We start from the raw sequence: 15252 nt of genomic DNA, 5'->3' as shown, positions 1-15252 counted from the left end.
GTGATCAAGAACTCTCTCAGAAGGGAGCTATCAAAGCATTTCACTTCAATTAGGTTTTCTAATTACTAAAGCAACTTTATCCATTTTTCTGAAACTTTCTTCAAGTGAACATTATTTTATTATATTGTTCAGTAATAAGAGGCATATAAGCAACATATAAAATTGAACAACATGCCAGCCTTAGGTTCCATCACCTCAACTATGTGTAATTATTCTGGGATTTATAATATGTATAAGGGCTTTTTACCCTTTACTATTAAAACCAACCAGTCTTCCCGGGATTATTCTGCATTTTGTTCCTGAACCATGACAGCCTCAAGAATAAGATTAAGACAGTTTCTAAAGCGATATGGTGACTCTTGATGTACTGTAAAAACCAAACCCACAACTTCAATTCAGACCTGAGTTAGCCACAGAATTGGTCTTAACTTTTAAATTTCTTTTAAAAAACTATTAGAAGATCATCTTGCATGACTAATTTTGACTTGATGTTTTAAGAGAAGTGGATTTTTTCCTAACCAGATCTGCCTATTTCCAGGTTATGAGGTCTTACAGCATGTTGTTAGAAGAAAGACACTACATTCCATTTTATAACACAACAGGCACAACTTAGATACAGTTCATCATTGTCAATGTGCTAATCTGCTCCCAAATTATCCTTTTTTTCCCTCTAAGATGATAAACACACAATAGTGTAGTCCTGCAAAGGTACCACCTGTAAGCAGCTATCACTCTTAGAAGATGTTGCTGCATCTGAGCATGCCCTTGCACGACATTTTTTTAATACTTAAAGATGGATTCTGGCATAACCAATGTGATTGTAAAAGGAAATTCTTGATTACTATTAGGCCATTTTTCTTGCTGTTAGAAAAATTATTTGTTCCTTAGAATAAATACAGTCAATATTGGCAAAAAATAAAGAGCATATTATGTCCTATTTAAGAGCATTACAAGAGATAACACTTAACATTGAGCTTCATGAAAACACTACTGAGTTTGTGTAAATTTTGAAGGGGTCATTAACTCCTCTTATAAAGGCTATTTTTGAAAAAGATATTTAAAATCATTGGTTTCCAAATCACCTCTGTCCAGAGCTGAGCCCCAAGGCTCTCTCTATACACAATAAACTCTTAATAAAATATTTTTAACATCAGCTTGCTATACAGCAGTTTGCACAAGACCAGGTAGAGGGACATCTTTTTCTAAACTCAGAGGTCAGAAGTTAGACAGATACCCAATTTAATTACTGTTAGGATCTAGTTTTATCATAACTCTGCCCAGGTGCACCAAAATATTGTCAATATTAAAAAACCTAACAAGAGCAATTCAGCATCTTGGAGCTTTGCACTTTTTTTTGAGGTTTGAGGTGTTTTTACCCTAGTGGGTTAACCTGAACTGAAACAAGGTAGCAAGTTGTAAATGAGTTTTGTTTTTATTGTGATAAAAATACTTACCAAATGCTGCTTAAGTTTGGACAAAAATTTTTTGAGTATTTTGTCATGATGTTCTTGAAACCTCAACAGTTTTGGGAAACCAGGAATAAAAAAACCTAAGGAAAGAAGTTGACCATGTAACAGGTGTATGTAATACAAAAAAACACAGTAAAAAGCAAAAGGCATTCAGATCTCTGAGAACATTATCCTTCTGTACGACCACTGGACCTGAACAGATATTCATAGTTGTAGTATGATGTCCACATACATACATACACGTACTTCTGCCTAAAGGACGACAGCAAAACATCAACGCGTTCCCTTAGGGATTATTATTAGGTTAGTAATGGTAGATGATAGCAGATGCATCAGTCCTATGTATCAGCCTACTCAGTATGTGATCATGGGGAAACCAAAGTTATAACTATTCAATGAGTCTATGATTATGATGCATTATTCTATGACTATTCTTTAAAAAACAAAACATGACAACTCACACCAACTAGAACTTTTAAAAGCAAAAAGAGACCTGGACAGGCTGGACGGTCAGGCGGAGAGAAGCCTAACGAAATTCAACAAAGGCAAGTGTAGACTCTTGCGTCTGGGAAAGAATCACCACATGTACCAGTACAGGTTGGGGAATGAACTTAGACAGTAGTGTAGGGGAAAGGGACCTGGGGTTCCTGGTGGACAGCAAGATGAACATGAGCCAGCAATGTGCCCTCATGGTCAAGAAGGCCAATGGCATCCTGGGGTGGATTAGAAGGGGTGTGGGTAGTAGATGGAGAGAGATTCTCCTCCCCCTCTACTCTGCCCTCATGAGACCACGTCTGGAATACTGTGTCCATTTCTGTGCCCCTCAGTTCCAGAAGGACAGGGAGCTGCTGGAGAGAGTTCAACACAGGGTCACAAAGATGATGGAGTGGAGCATCTCCCTTATGATGAAAGGCTGAGGGAGATGGGGCTCTTTAGCTTGGAGGAGACTGAGGCGTGACCTCATTCACGTTTACAGATATGTAAAGGGTGGATGTCAGGAAGATGGAGTCAGGCTGTTCTCAGTGATGTCCAATTATAGGACAAGGGGCAACAGGTACATACTGCAACATTAGAGATTGCACAGAAACATAAAGAAAAACATCTTCATTGTGAGAATGAGGGAGCACTGGATCAGGCTGCTCAGATGGGTTCTGTAATCTTCTCTGGAGACATTCAAAACACAGCTGGACAAGTTCCTGTGTGATCTACTCTAGGTGGTCCTGCTCTGGCAGGGGGGTTTGAACTGGATGATTTTTTGAGCTCTTCTCCAACCCTCAGGATTCTGTGATTCTGTGGCATAAATCAGAATTATGGCCAGCAAATTCACGATAGAAGAGCAAACAGCATGGGCAGCTACTACAACTGTCTGCACTGTGATGAGACCACTCTGCCTGAAAGGGTAGAATGGCCTTCGAAAGGATTTGCCTGGTAAGGGTTAATCTTTTCTAATCGTCCTGGAAAGAGCTGGTCTCTGACAGCACTGAAGAAAAGATGATAAGAAAAAAAGACAATAGAAATATTCTACCCAGACAAATAGGAGTACATAGTACAAAGTAAAGATTGTGAGCTCACACAACTGAAACTAAGGGCATAATTAAAACCTTTAACAGTTTCAGGGGTCATACACTGGAAAAGGAAAGCACTAAGATCCCCTTCCAATTGGGTTATCAGCAGAGTTAAGAAAAGGCTCAGAGCAAACACAATACTAGCTGAAAAGTAAAGTGAGTACAGCTACACAGCAGGAAAAGAAACCATTCAAAGAAAATCCTTCAAAAAGCTGAAGTTGCATTCAGATCAGAAAAACTGAGGTGATCAAACACTGGCAGTATGAAAAAGTGAAAAACAAACCCCTCAAAAAAAACCCCCAAAAAACCCACAAAACAACAAAAGCTATTAAAAAATGACTAATAGACCTATTTTCTAACAGCTCAGAAGCAGAAAGCCTAACACAGAATATGTAGGTTCAAGAGTCTGTGAGGCTTTTTAGAAATGCTCACAGAAGATCAAATCCAGACTAAAAATAAGTTAAACTTTCCCATGGAAGACACTGGGGAGGCTTCCAAGTCAGAACCCTGCACAACTCTTAAAAAACTCAAAGATCAACCAGCTAAAATATCGATTCTATGAATCCTCTTGCTTCAAGTACCAGGAGCCTGGAAGGTGGATGACATGATGTAAGCCTTTTTTGAATTGTTTTTTTCCTTCCAATAGTCAGGTCAATACTCTGAGAAGAATTGACAGAACCATAATAAAGCAAGTGGAGTAAATGGACATCCAGATGGATGCAAAACACCAGAGAAGAATCAACATGGTTTTTACAAAGAGAGGCCATGACTTTTAAATCAATCTACTGGGCTTTGCTGAAGAAATCAGTGTGCATTTAGGCACAGAGGACTGTGGATATTCCGTCTGACCGTCCAACAGTACTTAACAGGTTCTATCACCAAAGTAGCTTCATCTCTTCAGTTTTTCTCCTAAAGCAGCTAATTCAATGAGTTAAAAAACCATAAAATAACAAAGACACTAAGGCTTCACCCATGGAGTTGCATGGGGGTTTTTGCTGGGACCTAAGCTATCTGACATGTGCTATGAGTCCATTCTTGAACAATTAGTCAAGTCCCAGCCATCCTGAAGGAGTACTGGAAAAATCTCAAAGGGGCAAGAAGTCACAGAAAGCATACAACCATTTCTGTGTCAAGAACAAACTAAAATGTTACATCTGATCAGCCTGCAGTAAAGAAACAGCTGAGGGGAAATACCATCAAGTGTCATCTGTGAAGAGGTTGTGTCTTCTCAATGATGCCCTGTAGATTTTGTCTTAGAGAAACCATCATATGGCAGAGCCAAAACAAAAATGGAAGAACAGAACCCATAGTCAAACACAACTAATTATTTAAAGAAGAAAAGCAAGAAAGAAAGGGCTACTCCTTCTTTCCCTCACCACTGGACAGGTGTGTGCTCTGTAACTGGGGATGGACAGAAGGGAAGCAATGAAGGAGAGAGAAAGGTCTGAATGGAGTATTCAGGGAGAGTTTCACAGGCACTGCACTGACTCCCATACATACACAAGTGACACATCTGCCTGTTTAAGTCCATCATCAGCTACCAGATGAACCCTGTTGTTCACTGCTGCAAGTTCAAATGATGACCTCAAAAATCAGCCTGAGAAATTCATGTCAGAAGTTCTCCATTAGCATTACATACCAAGGTTACAACCCTTTCATGTTAAAAAAAAAAGGAAGAAAAAAAGACATGGAAAAACTATTAGAACAGCAAAATTGGGAAAATAATTAAAATGCAGCATCTTAAAAAGGCAACTAGATCTATGGAAAGCTCCCACATATCAAAACCAGACCAACGGATTTGGTACATAACTAGTTGACCTAGTCTTACTCCCCAAAACAGCTGAAGTTTTCTTTGACCTTTGAGGAGCTCAGCATTCAGCACAGTTGTAGTTGCACAGCTCTTGATTATTAATAAACCTAGAGATTTTTTAAGATGCTTTTAGTCTGTGCATAAAGATCCAAGCAAGTCTTTGGCTCTTGAATTCAACATTTCACTTATTACACTGACGGTCACATCTGCTTTGATTTTTTCAAGGCAATAGCTTTGCAGAAGTATAAACAGAAAAACAACCAACTAGTACTTGGTTGTGGTTGGAGAACATCAGGAACACTGAAAAGCCAGAGGAGGAAGATACTACAGTATGAGAAAGTCTTAAGAAGACAAAAGGAGCTAGAGCTCTTTGGAAACATGCTAAAAAGCCCACGTTCAGGATAACATTTCCTTTTTCAGGCTTCCAAGAACTACAGCTTTCCTGAATCACCACATTACTAACATCTACAGAAGATGCTGGAATTCTGGGAACTGTTCCATATCAGTAGCCATGGAATATGAATAAATCATACTACATTTGGCATAAAATTAACAAGACCATGAGAGCAGGAATGCTGTGCAAGGCAGAGACAAAAACCAAGAAACTCGAAGTTAAAATCTACATACAAGTCCATTTTCTACTATAGATTCCTGTCCTGACAAATGATAGCTGCAATATCATTTAACATATTCTGTATTACGATTCCACAACTATTTTACTATCATATAGATGTCTCCATAACCAGCTTTCAATTTGTTAAACTTCCTGAGAGGTTAAGAGGAAAGGAAACAACTTGATTTTCATTAAGAACTATTTGAAAGATATCACATATAAAAACAATTACTCACCATCAAGGGTGAGAGCTCCACTAACATCCAATAGCCCCTCCAGCATAAAGCTCCCGTTATGTCTTATTTTTGACTTATACAGTCAGAACAGCATAGTCCTACTTTCAAATAATTTACAACTTCAATGGGACAGGTTGAAACCTAATATATATTAAGTGACAAGGAACTTCTTACCATGCATAGCATGCTTTGGACCAGAGAGGAGCTTCACCAAGGCCCAGAAGGCATCTTCTTCATTCATGTACATAAGGAGTAAAGCTGTAATCTGGCTCATTCCCTGACAGTATCCAACTTCCTGAAAATCAGACAAGGGGAATATTAAAATCCTGAAATCAAAAGCCTTAAAACAACGAGCCCTTTCTTCCACTGGCTCAAGGAAAAAATGTCTGTCCTGATGGCCTAAGCTCTCTAATTATGATAATACCAAGCACACTTAATATGTAAACATTTAAAATATTGATAGACAGACGGGATGATGCAAAACTCTCCAACTGAAAAGTAAACTAGAAGTCTTGATTGTTCATTAGAACTCTACTGACACACAAAATCCTTGTCAGTACTAGTAACTTCAAGAATCTGTATCATCTCACTCTCCAAAAGGACGTGTTCTCTATTTAGTTGTAGTTTTGGAGGTTTTAGGGGAAGGAACTCCTGCTTTCTTTTGCTTTACAGTCAGACCAGCATCTGATAAACACAGGCCTTTTCAAGAGAGACCTATAATTATCAACCTGCTCAGGTCTAGCAGCCCATTGCATGCAGATGTAATAAACCCACAGAAAAAAGTTCTATTGTTCCAAAAATGAACTTGAGTATTTCCTCTGCTATTAATTTCTACTTTTATGGCAGGAACCAACTGCCACTATCATTTAGCTGCTCAGATAACCCCACTGATAAAGTATGTGTAAGGACAATGACTTAATTGTTGAATAAGGCTTTTTTTCAGGTTTCCAAGTTCCCCAGCAGAAATTTGCTTGAGATAAAACCGAAGCATAAGAACCATTACACATCAAGAGGAAAAATGCAACATAAATGTTCTAAATAAAAACCTCACTGCAGTACTCTCATCGCTACACTTTAACAGTTGATTTGAAACAATATTTTTCATGCAACACTAGTCCAATGTTCCACAGAAGATAAAGGTCCTTCCAGAGTTTTATTTCTAAGTGTCAAGGCTACTTCCAAAGAAAAGCTTAAGGACAACATAAGTGAAAGACAATAAATTCCATCAATGTAAATTCTTTTATGAGCTGTGAGGAGACAGAAATTGAAACAGGATAGAAAGGTTACATTTCCCAAAACTTGGAAAAATGAAACAAAATGGTATTTAGTTACAGACATTTCACTTTCTTCTTAACTTTACACATTTTTACATTCACTTCTAGGGAGCTGCTGACAGATATAAAATGAAAGATGTAAAACCAGTTAAATATGGAGAAAATAGCATTTCTGTTACTTATATTTCTAGCATGCAACCAAAAGACATTACAAAATATACACATTTCTAATCATTATGATTTAGTCTAGGAACCCCACTCCTCCAGCTTAAGTAAAGAAGATGCACACTTTAAAACCTTTTTTTCCATTTGTTAGAAGCCTTCAGGTTATGAAATAGGCCCCTTTACTCCAACATGTATCTTTCTATGGTAGGTTTTCCTTCCCATCATTCCAATGATGACAGATCATAGACAGATTCAAATCTGTGATGTTATGAAATGAAGGAGAGGCATCTAATGTAATGAGAGGCATCTAATAAAATGGGGGTGAAATATCAGTAGTATAAAACTCCAGCACAGTACAAATTCACTATTCTTATTAGACACAATACTCAGTTTCAGTCAAACTGCATGCACAGTTCAGTCTGTATAGCAAGATACTTGTCATCAAGATGCTTTATTTTTAACGTCAGCACAAAACATGTCAACAAAGAAGGACTTTATTTCTATGTACAAAGGTCTCTGAAACGTTTGTTGGGGATTTTTTAGGGAGAAGAAAGATACAATTGCAAGTTACTACCTCATGACACCTTCAGAGAAACCATATGTAAGTGTGAAGGTACACAACTTACCGTATTATATATGGAATATGCAGCTAAGACATGGAATAAAGATTGTTGCCTGGAGAAATAAGAGTAGAAATGAAAACATTATTATCTTTTGATAAAAATAGTAAAGCATAAAAGTAGCAATCTATGTTTTGGAAACATAGGTCATTGTTTCCTCAGTTTAACTTGCCTGGCACTGAAGACCAGGGTAAATCACATGTTACAACCATTGCTCTTCTGATTTCAAACCAACATCATATTTAGCATTTCTCTGATATTTTAAATATTGAAAGGTTTCAAAAAATACCTTTAAAACTTTCAGAGTCTGATCATCATTTTTACAGACAGGTAAACTGAAATATAGGATGGGCTAACATTTCAAACATAGATTTTTTCTGAATGCCAAACTTCAAACAGCACAGACATGATTTCTGTGCTTGCAGAACACTAACAGCTGTTACTAATTTCAAACAGAGATGCAGAACAGTTGAAATACACAAAGCAGCCATAAAAGTGTCTTAATCTTGGCACCCAAATTGCAGGCATCCTGTGCTCAGTCCTCCAGAGTGTACTGATCTCCATGTACATCCGAGTTAGAATTACAAAGAGCTTTGGTCCTTCACTTCCTCTAAAAAAAATCTAACTTATGAAGGTAGCAACACCAAAACAAACCCAAAAAGAACACAAAACCAAGCAAACCAGAACTCTGCTCTTCTCCAACTGGGATATCAATGCAATGGTGGAGAGCTCTCATCATGAATTTTTAAAATCTCATCTACTTTTTGTGATTTGTTGTGGAGAGAATTCATAAAGCTGAATGACCACTTCATCTACAATTAACACTGCTCAAATTTCACTGCTGAGTTTTGCACACTGTCCTTTTTCTACCCTTTTCTGTGCATACTCTCCATACTGGTCTTTATTTGTTAAATCCTTCTGCTTGACACTAATCAGATGTCTAGAAATAAGTAGTAGCAGGTTAAAAACAGAAAGCATAAGCAAAATAGCTGCGTATTTTCTGTTAGGAAGATGAGATTTTTACCAAAGCATCTAGATTATGGCATCTTTCTTTGCCCTCTTGCAGAACTGAACCTCAGCCATTCTTCAGTAATCAAAGCATAACTTGAGATACTAGATATTAAGCTGGAGTCTTATTTTACATGGACAAACTAAAAGGTCCCAAATGTACACAGGAACATTCTATATCATCAGTTGACGATATGAAACCAAACATTAGAGTTCAATCTCATTCCCAGTAAAATCCATAAAATAATGGTAATTTGGTTACGATTTACACCAGATGATACCACTGAAGACCTGTAAAAGAATGAACCTTCAAAGACATTCAGTCTATTTCAAAGTCAAACAATCTATTGATTTACCCAGAGGACTTCATTTCATTGCTATGTGAAATGATTTCTGAAAGTCTCACCAAGGCATCACTGGAAATGCATAATATATGTACAATAATTCCAAGATCTATTCCAAGTGTGAAATTGCTTTATGCAGCCAAAGGCTTTCCTGTGGACTCTGAGGGCAAGCTTAAAACACAACTATAGGGACTGCATCTGGCTCTGTTTGCGTTAACCCCAAACTGATTGGGTAGCAAGTCTCTGCTAACATCTAAAACGTGTGTATAAAATCTAACAGAGGCCCAGAAGCAACAGAGCCACTTTTGCATGGCACTGTGTCAGTACCACTGAGAGATGAGGCACGTCAGCTCAAGTACAGATAGCACTGTACAAATATATCCAAATTATAGTGGCTGCACAGTAGGGTATATAGAATGGCAGGGTTGGAAGTGACCTTTAGAGATCATCAAGTCCAATCCCCTACTCTTAGCTTGGGAATTTCTAATTTCTAGTCCATTCTGTGTTACAGGCATCAGAGAAATTCCCTGGATTGATATTCTGTCCCCAAAATACGTAGAATAATAACATAAGAAAGAGTTTCTTATCACATTAAAATCCACAACTCTTTGACTATTGCTTCTTGAAAACAGCAGACTACTGTAGAAACTGTCTGGGAAAGGGAAGGAGATTAAAAACCCAACCAATACAGGCACAGAAGGGAAAAAAAATATCCTCTTCATCTCAGTAGGGTGCTGCTGCTGCAAGCTAGTAACAATACTGATGTTTGTATCCCTGATTATTTCCCTAATAAGCATTTTAAAAAATGACAGCTGCCTAATATTCCTCATCCAAAAACAGTTAAAAAATGTTTTTTAATAAATCCTGAAGGTCTATACTTGGAAATAATTAAATGCTCAGATATAAATCACTGCTTTATTTGGTTCTGAATTAGATACCAGGAGAAGAGGAACATAAAATCCAAACGAAGGTTAAAATCCCTGGGAAGATACAAAGTTATTAGAGATGCAAAAAGCTGTTTTATTTTTGAAAATACAACATTAAATGACTGTGTAATAAATCTGAATTTATTACCTTGTAATTCCCATGCCTTTGTACTTACAATATCTGTGACTTTTTATTAAGTATGAAAGATGAGAACACTTCAGAAATAGCTTTTTTTTGGAATCCTGATGATCATGTCAGTGTGGCAACACTAGTTGGTTGGAAGTGACCCTCTAGTTTGGCAGCACAAACAGGAATTACATCATTGCACACAGACAATCCTGCTTGGAAAGTTTGCATCTTACATTCAATATGCTTGCATGGGTTGAAGAGGCTTGCAGCAGATCAGAAGACAGTTTTAAGATAAGCACAACAAAACCTTTTAGTTTACTTACTTAACACCATATCTATCTCGAAACATGATGTGATCTCTGTATGTCCGATTCACATCGAGATCAATTTGCCTAATATCTGGTGAAGACCCTCGTGCTTGACACTTCAATTTCTGGAAAAACAGCAAGGAAAAGAAATTAACATTGAAATGGCAAACTAAAATAGCAGAAAGCTGACTGACTGTACACCTATAATGAAGTATTTGTCATCTCATGATTTGTAACACTTGGTAAGCTTCACTTTAATAGGAAGAGAAACTTTTTTCCCATGCAGGTGAGGGAGCCCTGGCACAAGCTGCCCAGGGAGAGTGTGGAGTCTCCTCTGGAAGTTTCCAAACCCACCTGGACTCATCCCTGTCTGACCTGATGGAGAGGAACCAGTTTGAGCAGGGGGTTGGACTAGATGGTCTCTACAGGTCCCTTCCCGGTCTCTAGAGCCCTCACCACTTTTTGATTCTGTAATCTACAATAGGAACTCACAATTTTATCTTCCAAACTATGCACATACATATATAAATTCTGAAGAGTCAGGCACATTTGCACAGTGTCTATGTGAAAAGATCAATCCCATCACACACACTTTTTGTCACACACCACTCAGTACCCCTATTCAAGGCTACGTTTCAGCATTTCAAATTTCTAATTGCCATTTCTCAGGTAGGTACCTCACTGTAGAAATAAAGAAAGTGAATTTCAGTACTCAGGAAAAAGACTCTAAGATGCAAGTGCTCCAGATTGGACTTCTGGCAAATGATTTAGCGCAGTTCATACCTCTTCTGCCTTTTTCTTTAGGCAGAAGTAATAGCTACACAGCTGCCAGTTATTATCTAAGTAGAAATAATGGACATTTTCTCTAGTAATTTCCTCTTTCTGTTCTAATCTAATTTAGGTGTAGAATACCTCTACTTTAGAATTTGCTTTAACATTTTATAATTAAATCCAATTTTTCAATTGAATACTTGGGAAGCCTGCAGAGGTTAGATTGCTGCCTTACTTTTCACACTTAAAGTAATTTTCTCCTGATATTCATTCATTCATTCTCACTTCTATCCCTAAAAGTTGAGTTTGCAAGACATTTCTAACTGGATTCAATATGGCATTTTCAAAACATTACATCTGAGTAGGAATGATTAGAGAATACCACAGACAATCAAAAGGCAGAACTCTATAGACTCTACTTGCAAGAGAATAAAAAGTTTTCAAGATAAAAATAAGAAAAATAAAAGGATCAAACAGGGAACAAAAACATCCATTTAGTTTCCTGAACACAACCAGAAGCTTCAGGCACATCAGGAATTACCCCTCTGTCATTGAACCACCAGCAGCAGCCATTAACCAGTAAAAATCTAACCACAATCTCAGCTTTGTGCACCTTTTGCTATAATTTGAAGTAATAATATCCAGAAGGATTAGTTCCCCAGACAAACAGAAAAGAAGCAATGGGAAAATGCATAGTTTTAAGGTGGCATGAGGACCCAGAGCCTATGATTTCTTGGAACACAGAGAAAAAAAGCACTCTGAGTCCTTGCCAGTGTGGAAGACTGAAAAGATATGTAGAGTCTGAGAAACACAAAGGACAGAGGATTAAGAACAAGTAATTGCCCTGCACAGAGAACCCAAAGAAGCTGTTTGACCTACAGCAAATGTGCATATTTTCCTTCTAATTTTAAGGTGTGTAAATTTTAAGTGATACTTGTAATGAGGAGTGCTAATATCACTTTAGGAAATGGGGAAAATGGAGAGATGTAAAATGAACTTATCATAGATAAGCTAAGCTAAGGACGGAAAAAATTCTTTCTACCTCTATATCTGAGCTACAAGTACTTTTTTGGTTTGCAATGAGCACTAGATGGCATTACTCATTTCTGAAAATGAACTGATCCATTTTTAAATGCTCCTAATTTTCCTCAGTATTCTTTACACATTATTCAGCATGAACTCTGTTTTATCTCTTTTGGATCTGCCACTAGTCTTACTTACAAAGTTAAACAAAATATAGCAGTCAGAAAGAGTAGCCTGTCAGACTAAAGAGAGATAAAAAATTTAAGAGGAAGATCACAGACACCAAAATTTAGGTAACATCAATGCCAACATTGATCTTCTTTCATGACCTTGCAAGATTTCTCGTCTACTCAGACTCAAAGTCTCAGCTGCAAAAAACTGCTATTAGAAAACCCCAAAAATCAAGCAAGCAATGTATCTCCTCTGAACTCTGGACATTATTTCTTTCAGAGGCAGTGAGTATTTTAATTCCTGTTGGGAAAAAAAAAAAAAAATCAAACTCTCTACAATAGTAAATTGCCCTTCTGTTGGCTAAACTCTCTCTATAATACTTTAGCAGAGAGGAAAAGACAGTTTTGAAGTATTTGATTCCCCATCCACCTTACTTACTAGCCTGCACATGAACCTTAATCCCTACTCTTGGGTCTGAACTTCAGATCTGATGGTCCTTAGCTACATTCACACCCACACACTCCACTTTTAGTAGGGAAAAAATTAGAGGAATGTAACCACAATAACTCAGAGGTTGCTTTAACTGCTACTCAGGATGAGGATGGTGGCTGGGGTGGGTAACACATAGCTACTTTGTTTGTATTCTAAATAGGAGATATGCTTAAGTGGTCAATTTCTGCCTGTGGAATTTTGTGGGGTTAACATCCTGTCATCGGTTGCACCTTTAAAAACATAATCAAATAGCCAGACAGTGCTTTGTGAGGGATATCTAAGCTTCATTTAGAGATCAGAGAGACAGCAGATTGTTCTGGGTTTTAAAAGGTTAAGGCATCAATCTCTATCCCCTCCAGAACACTGAAACTCCTCTTAGAGATATTCAGCTAACAAGGTGCCTCCTCACTAGACAGTTCTCAAAGAACTGTAGTTTCAGAGATTTCCATCTTCATACTGAAACAGGGTTTCTTTTCCTTATTTTGCTTTGCTTTTAGAAGGGCTTTTGCAAGTATTTGAGTACGGGAAAAGAAATGGAACAAAGATCAAATTCATTACATGAATTAGAGAGCCAAAAGTAAGATGGAAAAGTGCTTTTCAATAGATGGCCTTTTTCCTAGCTAACACCAGCAGCAAATTCTAATGCTTTTTTTAAACACTATGTAACAACAAAAGCTTAAAATAAAGCCTGTAGTCTTAGCATCTGAACATTTTTAATTAAGTGGAAATCCTACAAACTCACATTATAGAAATCTTTCATTTCTTCTTTCATTTTAGGAACATCAAGTAGTAGAGACCAGACTTGCCCTCTGAACTGCAGTGGGATTCCTTTATAAATTCTCCTATGAAACTGTAAAAAGAAAAGAAAATATAAATGCAGTAAAATCTACAACATTCTGAACAAAAGGAACAGTAATGCACAACATGCTAAAGAGAAAAATGCCATTATATCAATTGTGCTAACAAAAGGGTGACTTGATGAGGACAAAGTTCTTCCAATGTCTTTTGAGGGACTGGAAATGCACACTGATGCTATCTGGAATTCTGTTGATGGAATTAGCAGAGGCACAGGGAACAAAAGGGACAGACAAGCCAAAACATCACTCTCTGCAGGTGATGCTTACAAGCCAGCACTCTAGCATGTAGGAAGGGCTATCAAAATTGTATCGTCTCTGCTGAGCAGCACTTATTCTACAAATACTAGAAAGAATACTCTAAACTTTGCCATTGACTCAAAAAAATCAGACTCCTACCAATGCAGTATTTCAGCACAAGCCACAAACAACTCACATTAACTAAAAACTAGAAATGGCAATGGTGAAAGGCAACCAGCAAGATCACAAAGCTTTAAAGCTTACCAGTTAAAAAAATCATAAGCACAATTGATTTTTAAGTTTTTATAAAACTGTGAAGTGTGTGTATGCATACCAAACAAACATGTCAGATCATAAAAAACCCCAGGATGTGCCATTTCGAAAGCTAACAGATTTCAGATTATATTTTTAAACTAACAGTTTTCTAAATGTATATTAAACCATTTCTAGGAAAACAACATATAAAAGATATTCTAGCTATAATTTTCTGAGAAAACAGAACAACCTACCAACACTGCATGCAATTCATAGCTGTGAAATGGAAAATTGAATTCCCTATTCTGTTCTGACACATAAAGCTTATATTAGAAATGGGTCAGAAAGGGATAACCTGTGTGGAACTAGAGTCATCTTATATAGGCTATGAGTCTGGCCTCTGACATGGCACTGCTTTTGACTCAGTCAGTGGTTTGGGTCTTATGGGGCTTATATGAAAACAATTAGGAGAATTGACAATTGTCTTCCTCGGTTCTCTTCTGATTTGTATCTCTTTACACTGTAGCATTTAGGAGCATGGAAGAGCCTCTAAACGCAGAAAGACGGACTGTCTGAAGCATTGGGTTTACGCAGCCAGGAGAGACTCAGCAAAGCCTCAGAGCAACTGAATCCTAGTAATTCTTAAAATGTGCAAAACAAAGTCTTTCCTTTTCTTAGCTATTGTCTCCTGAAAAGCAGAGAACTCTGAACACAGAAAATGAACCTCTCTGAAGTTCAGTTTTTACCATTAATTTTAACGATGGCATAGGAAGACAATTAGATTTAAGAGAGAACACACACGACTCCTCCCCACTTTATTCTTTGCATTTAACCTAAAATGAAAGTCAGAGCTTAAAACCGTCAGTTGACAAAGCCATCACTTCCTTAAAACATTCATAGAAGTAATGTAAAATAAGACAGATATTCAAAGAAATGTCTTCCTCAAAACCAGGATTCTTTTTTCTTTTTCACATCCCT

The 15252-nt window shown here is 37.3% G+C and overlaps 1 protein-coding gene across 2 annotated transcripts in view; it reads right to left on the bottom strand.

Annotated features, from left to right (window-relative positions):
• USP6NL (USP6 N-terminal like) overlaps positions 1-15252 on the bottom strand; it is a 127520-nt gene that overhangs the window by 20856 nt on the left and 91412 nt on the right. For both annotated transcript variants that reach the window (XM_062020081.1, XM_062020086.1), the window contains exons 7-11: positions 13668-13775; positions 10484-10593; positions 7759-7807; positions 5868-5988; positions 1455-1549 (exon numbers count right to left, since the gene is read on the bottom strand). In XM_062020081.1, the coding sequence (XP_061876065.1) occupies positions 1455-1549; positions 5868-5988; positions 7759-7807; positions 10484-10593; positions 13668-13775 (483 nt within the window). The remainder of the gene's footprint in view (positions 1-1454; positions 1550-5867; positions 5989-7758; positions 7808-10483; positions 10594-13667; positions 13776-15252) is intronic.

This window comes from Colius striatus, chromosome 1, assembly GCF_028858725.1.
Source record: "Colius striatus isolate bColStr4 chromosome 1, bColStr4.1.hap1, whole genome shotgun sequence".
NCBI lineage: Eukaryota > Metazoa > Chordata > Aves > Coliiformes > Coliidae > Colius > Colius striatus.
This window is presented reverse-complemented; position numbering and strand designations above follow the sequence as displayed.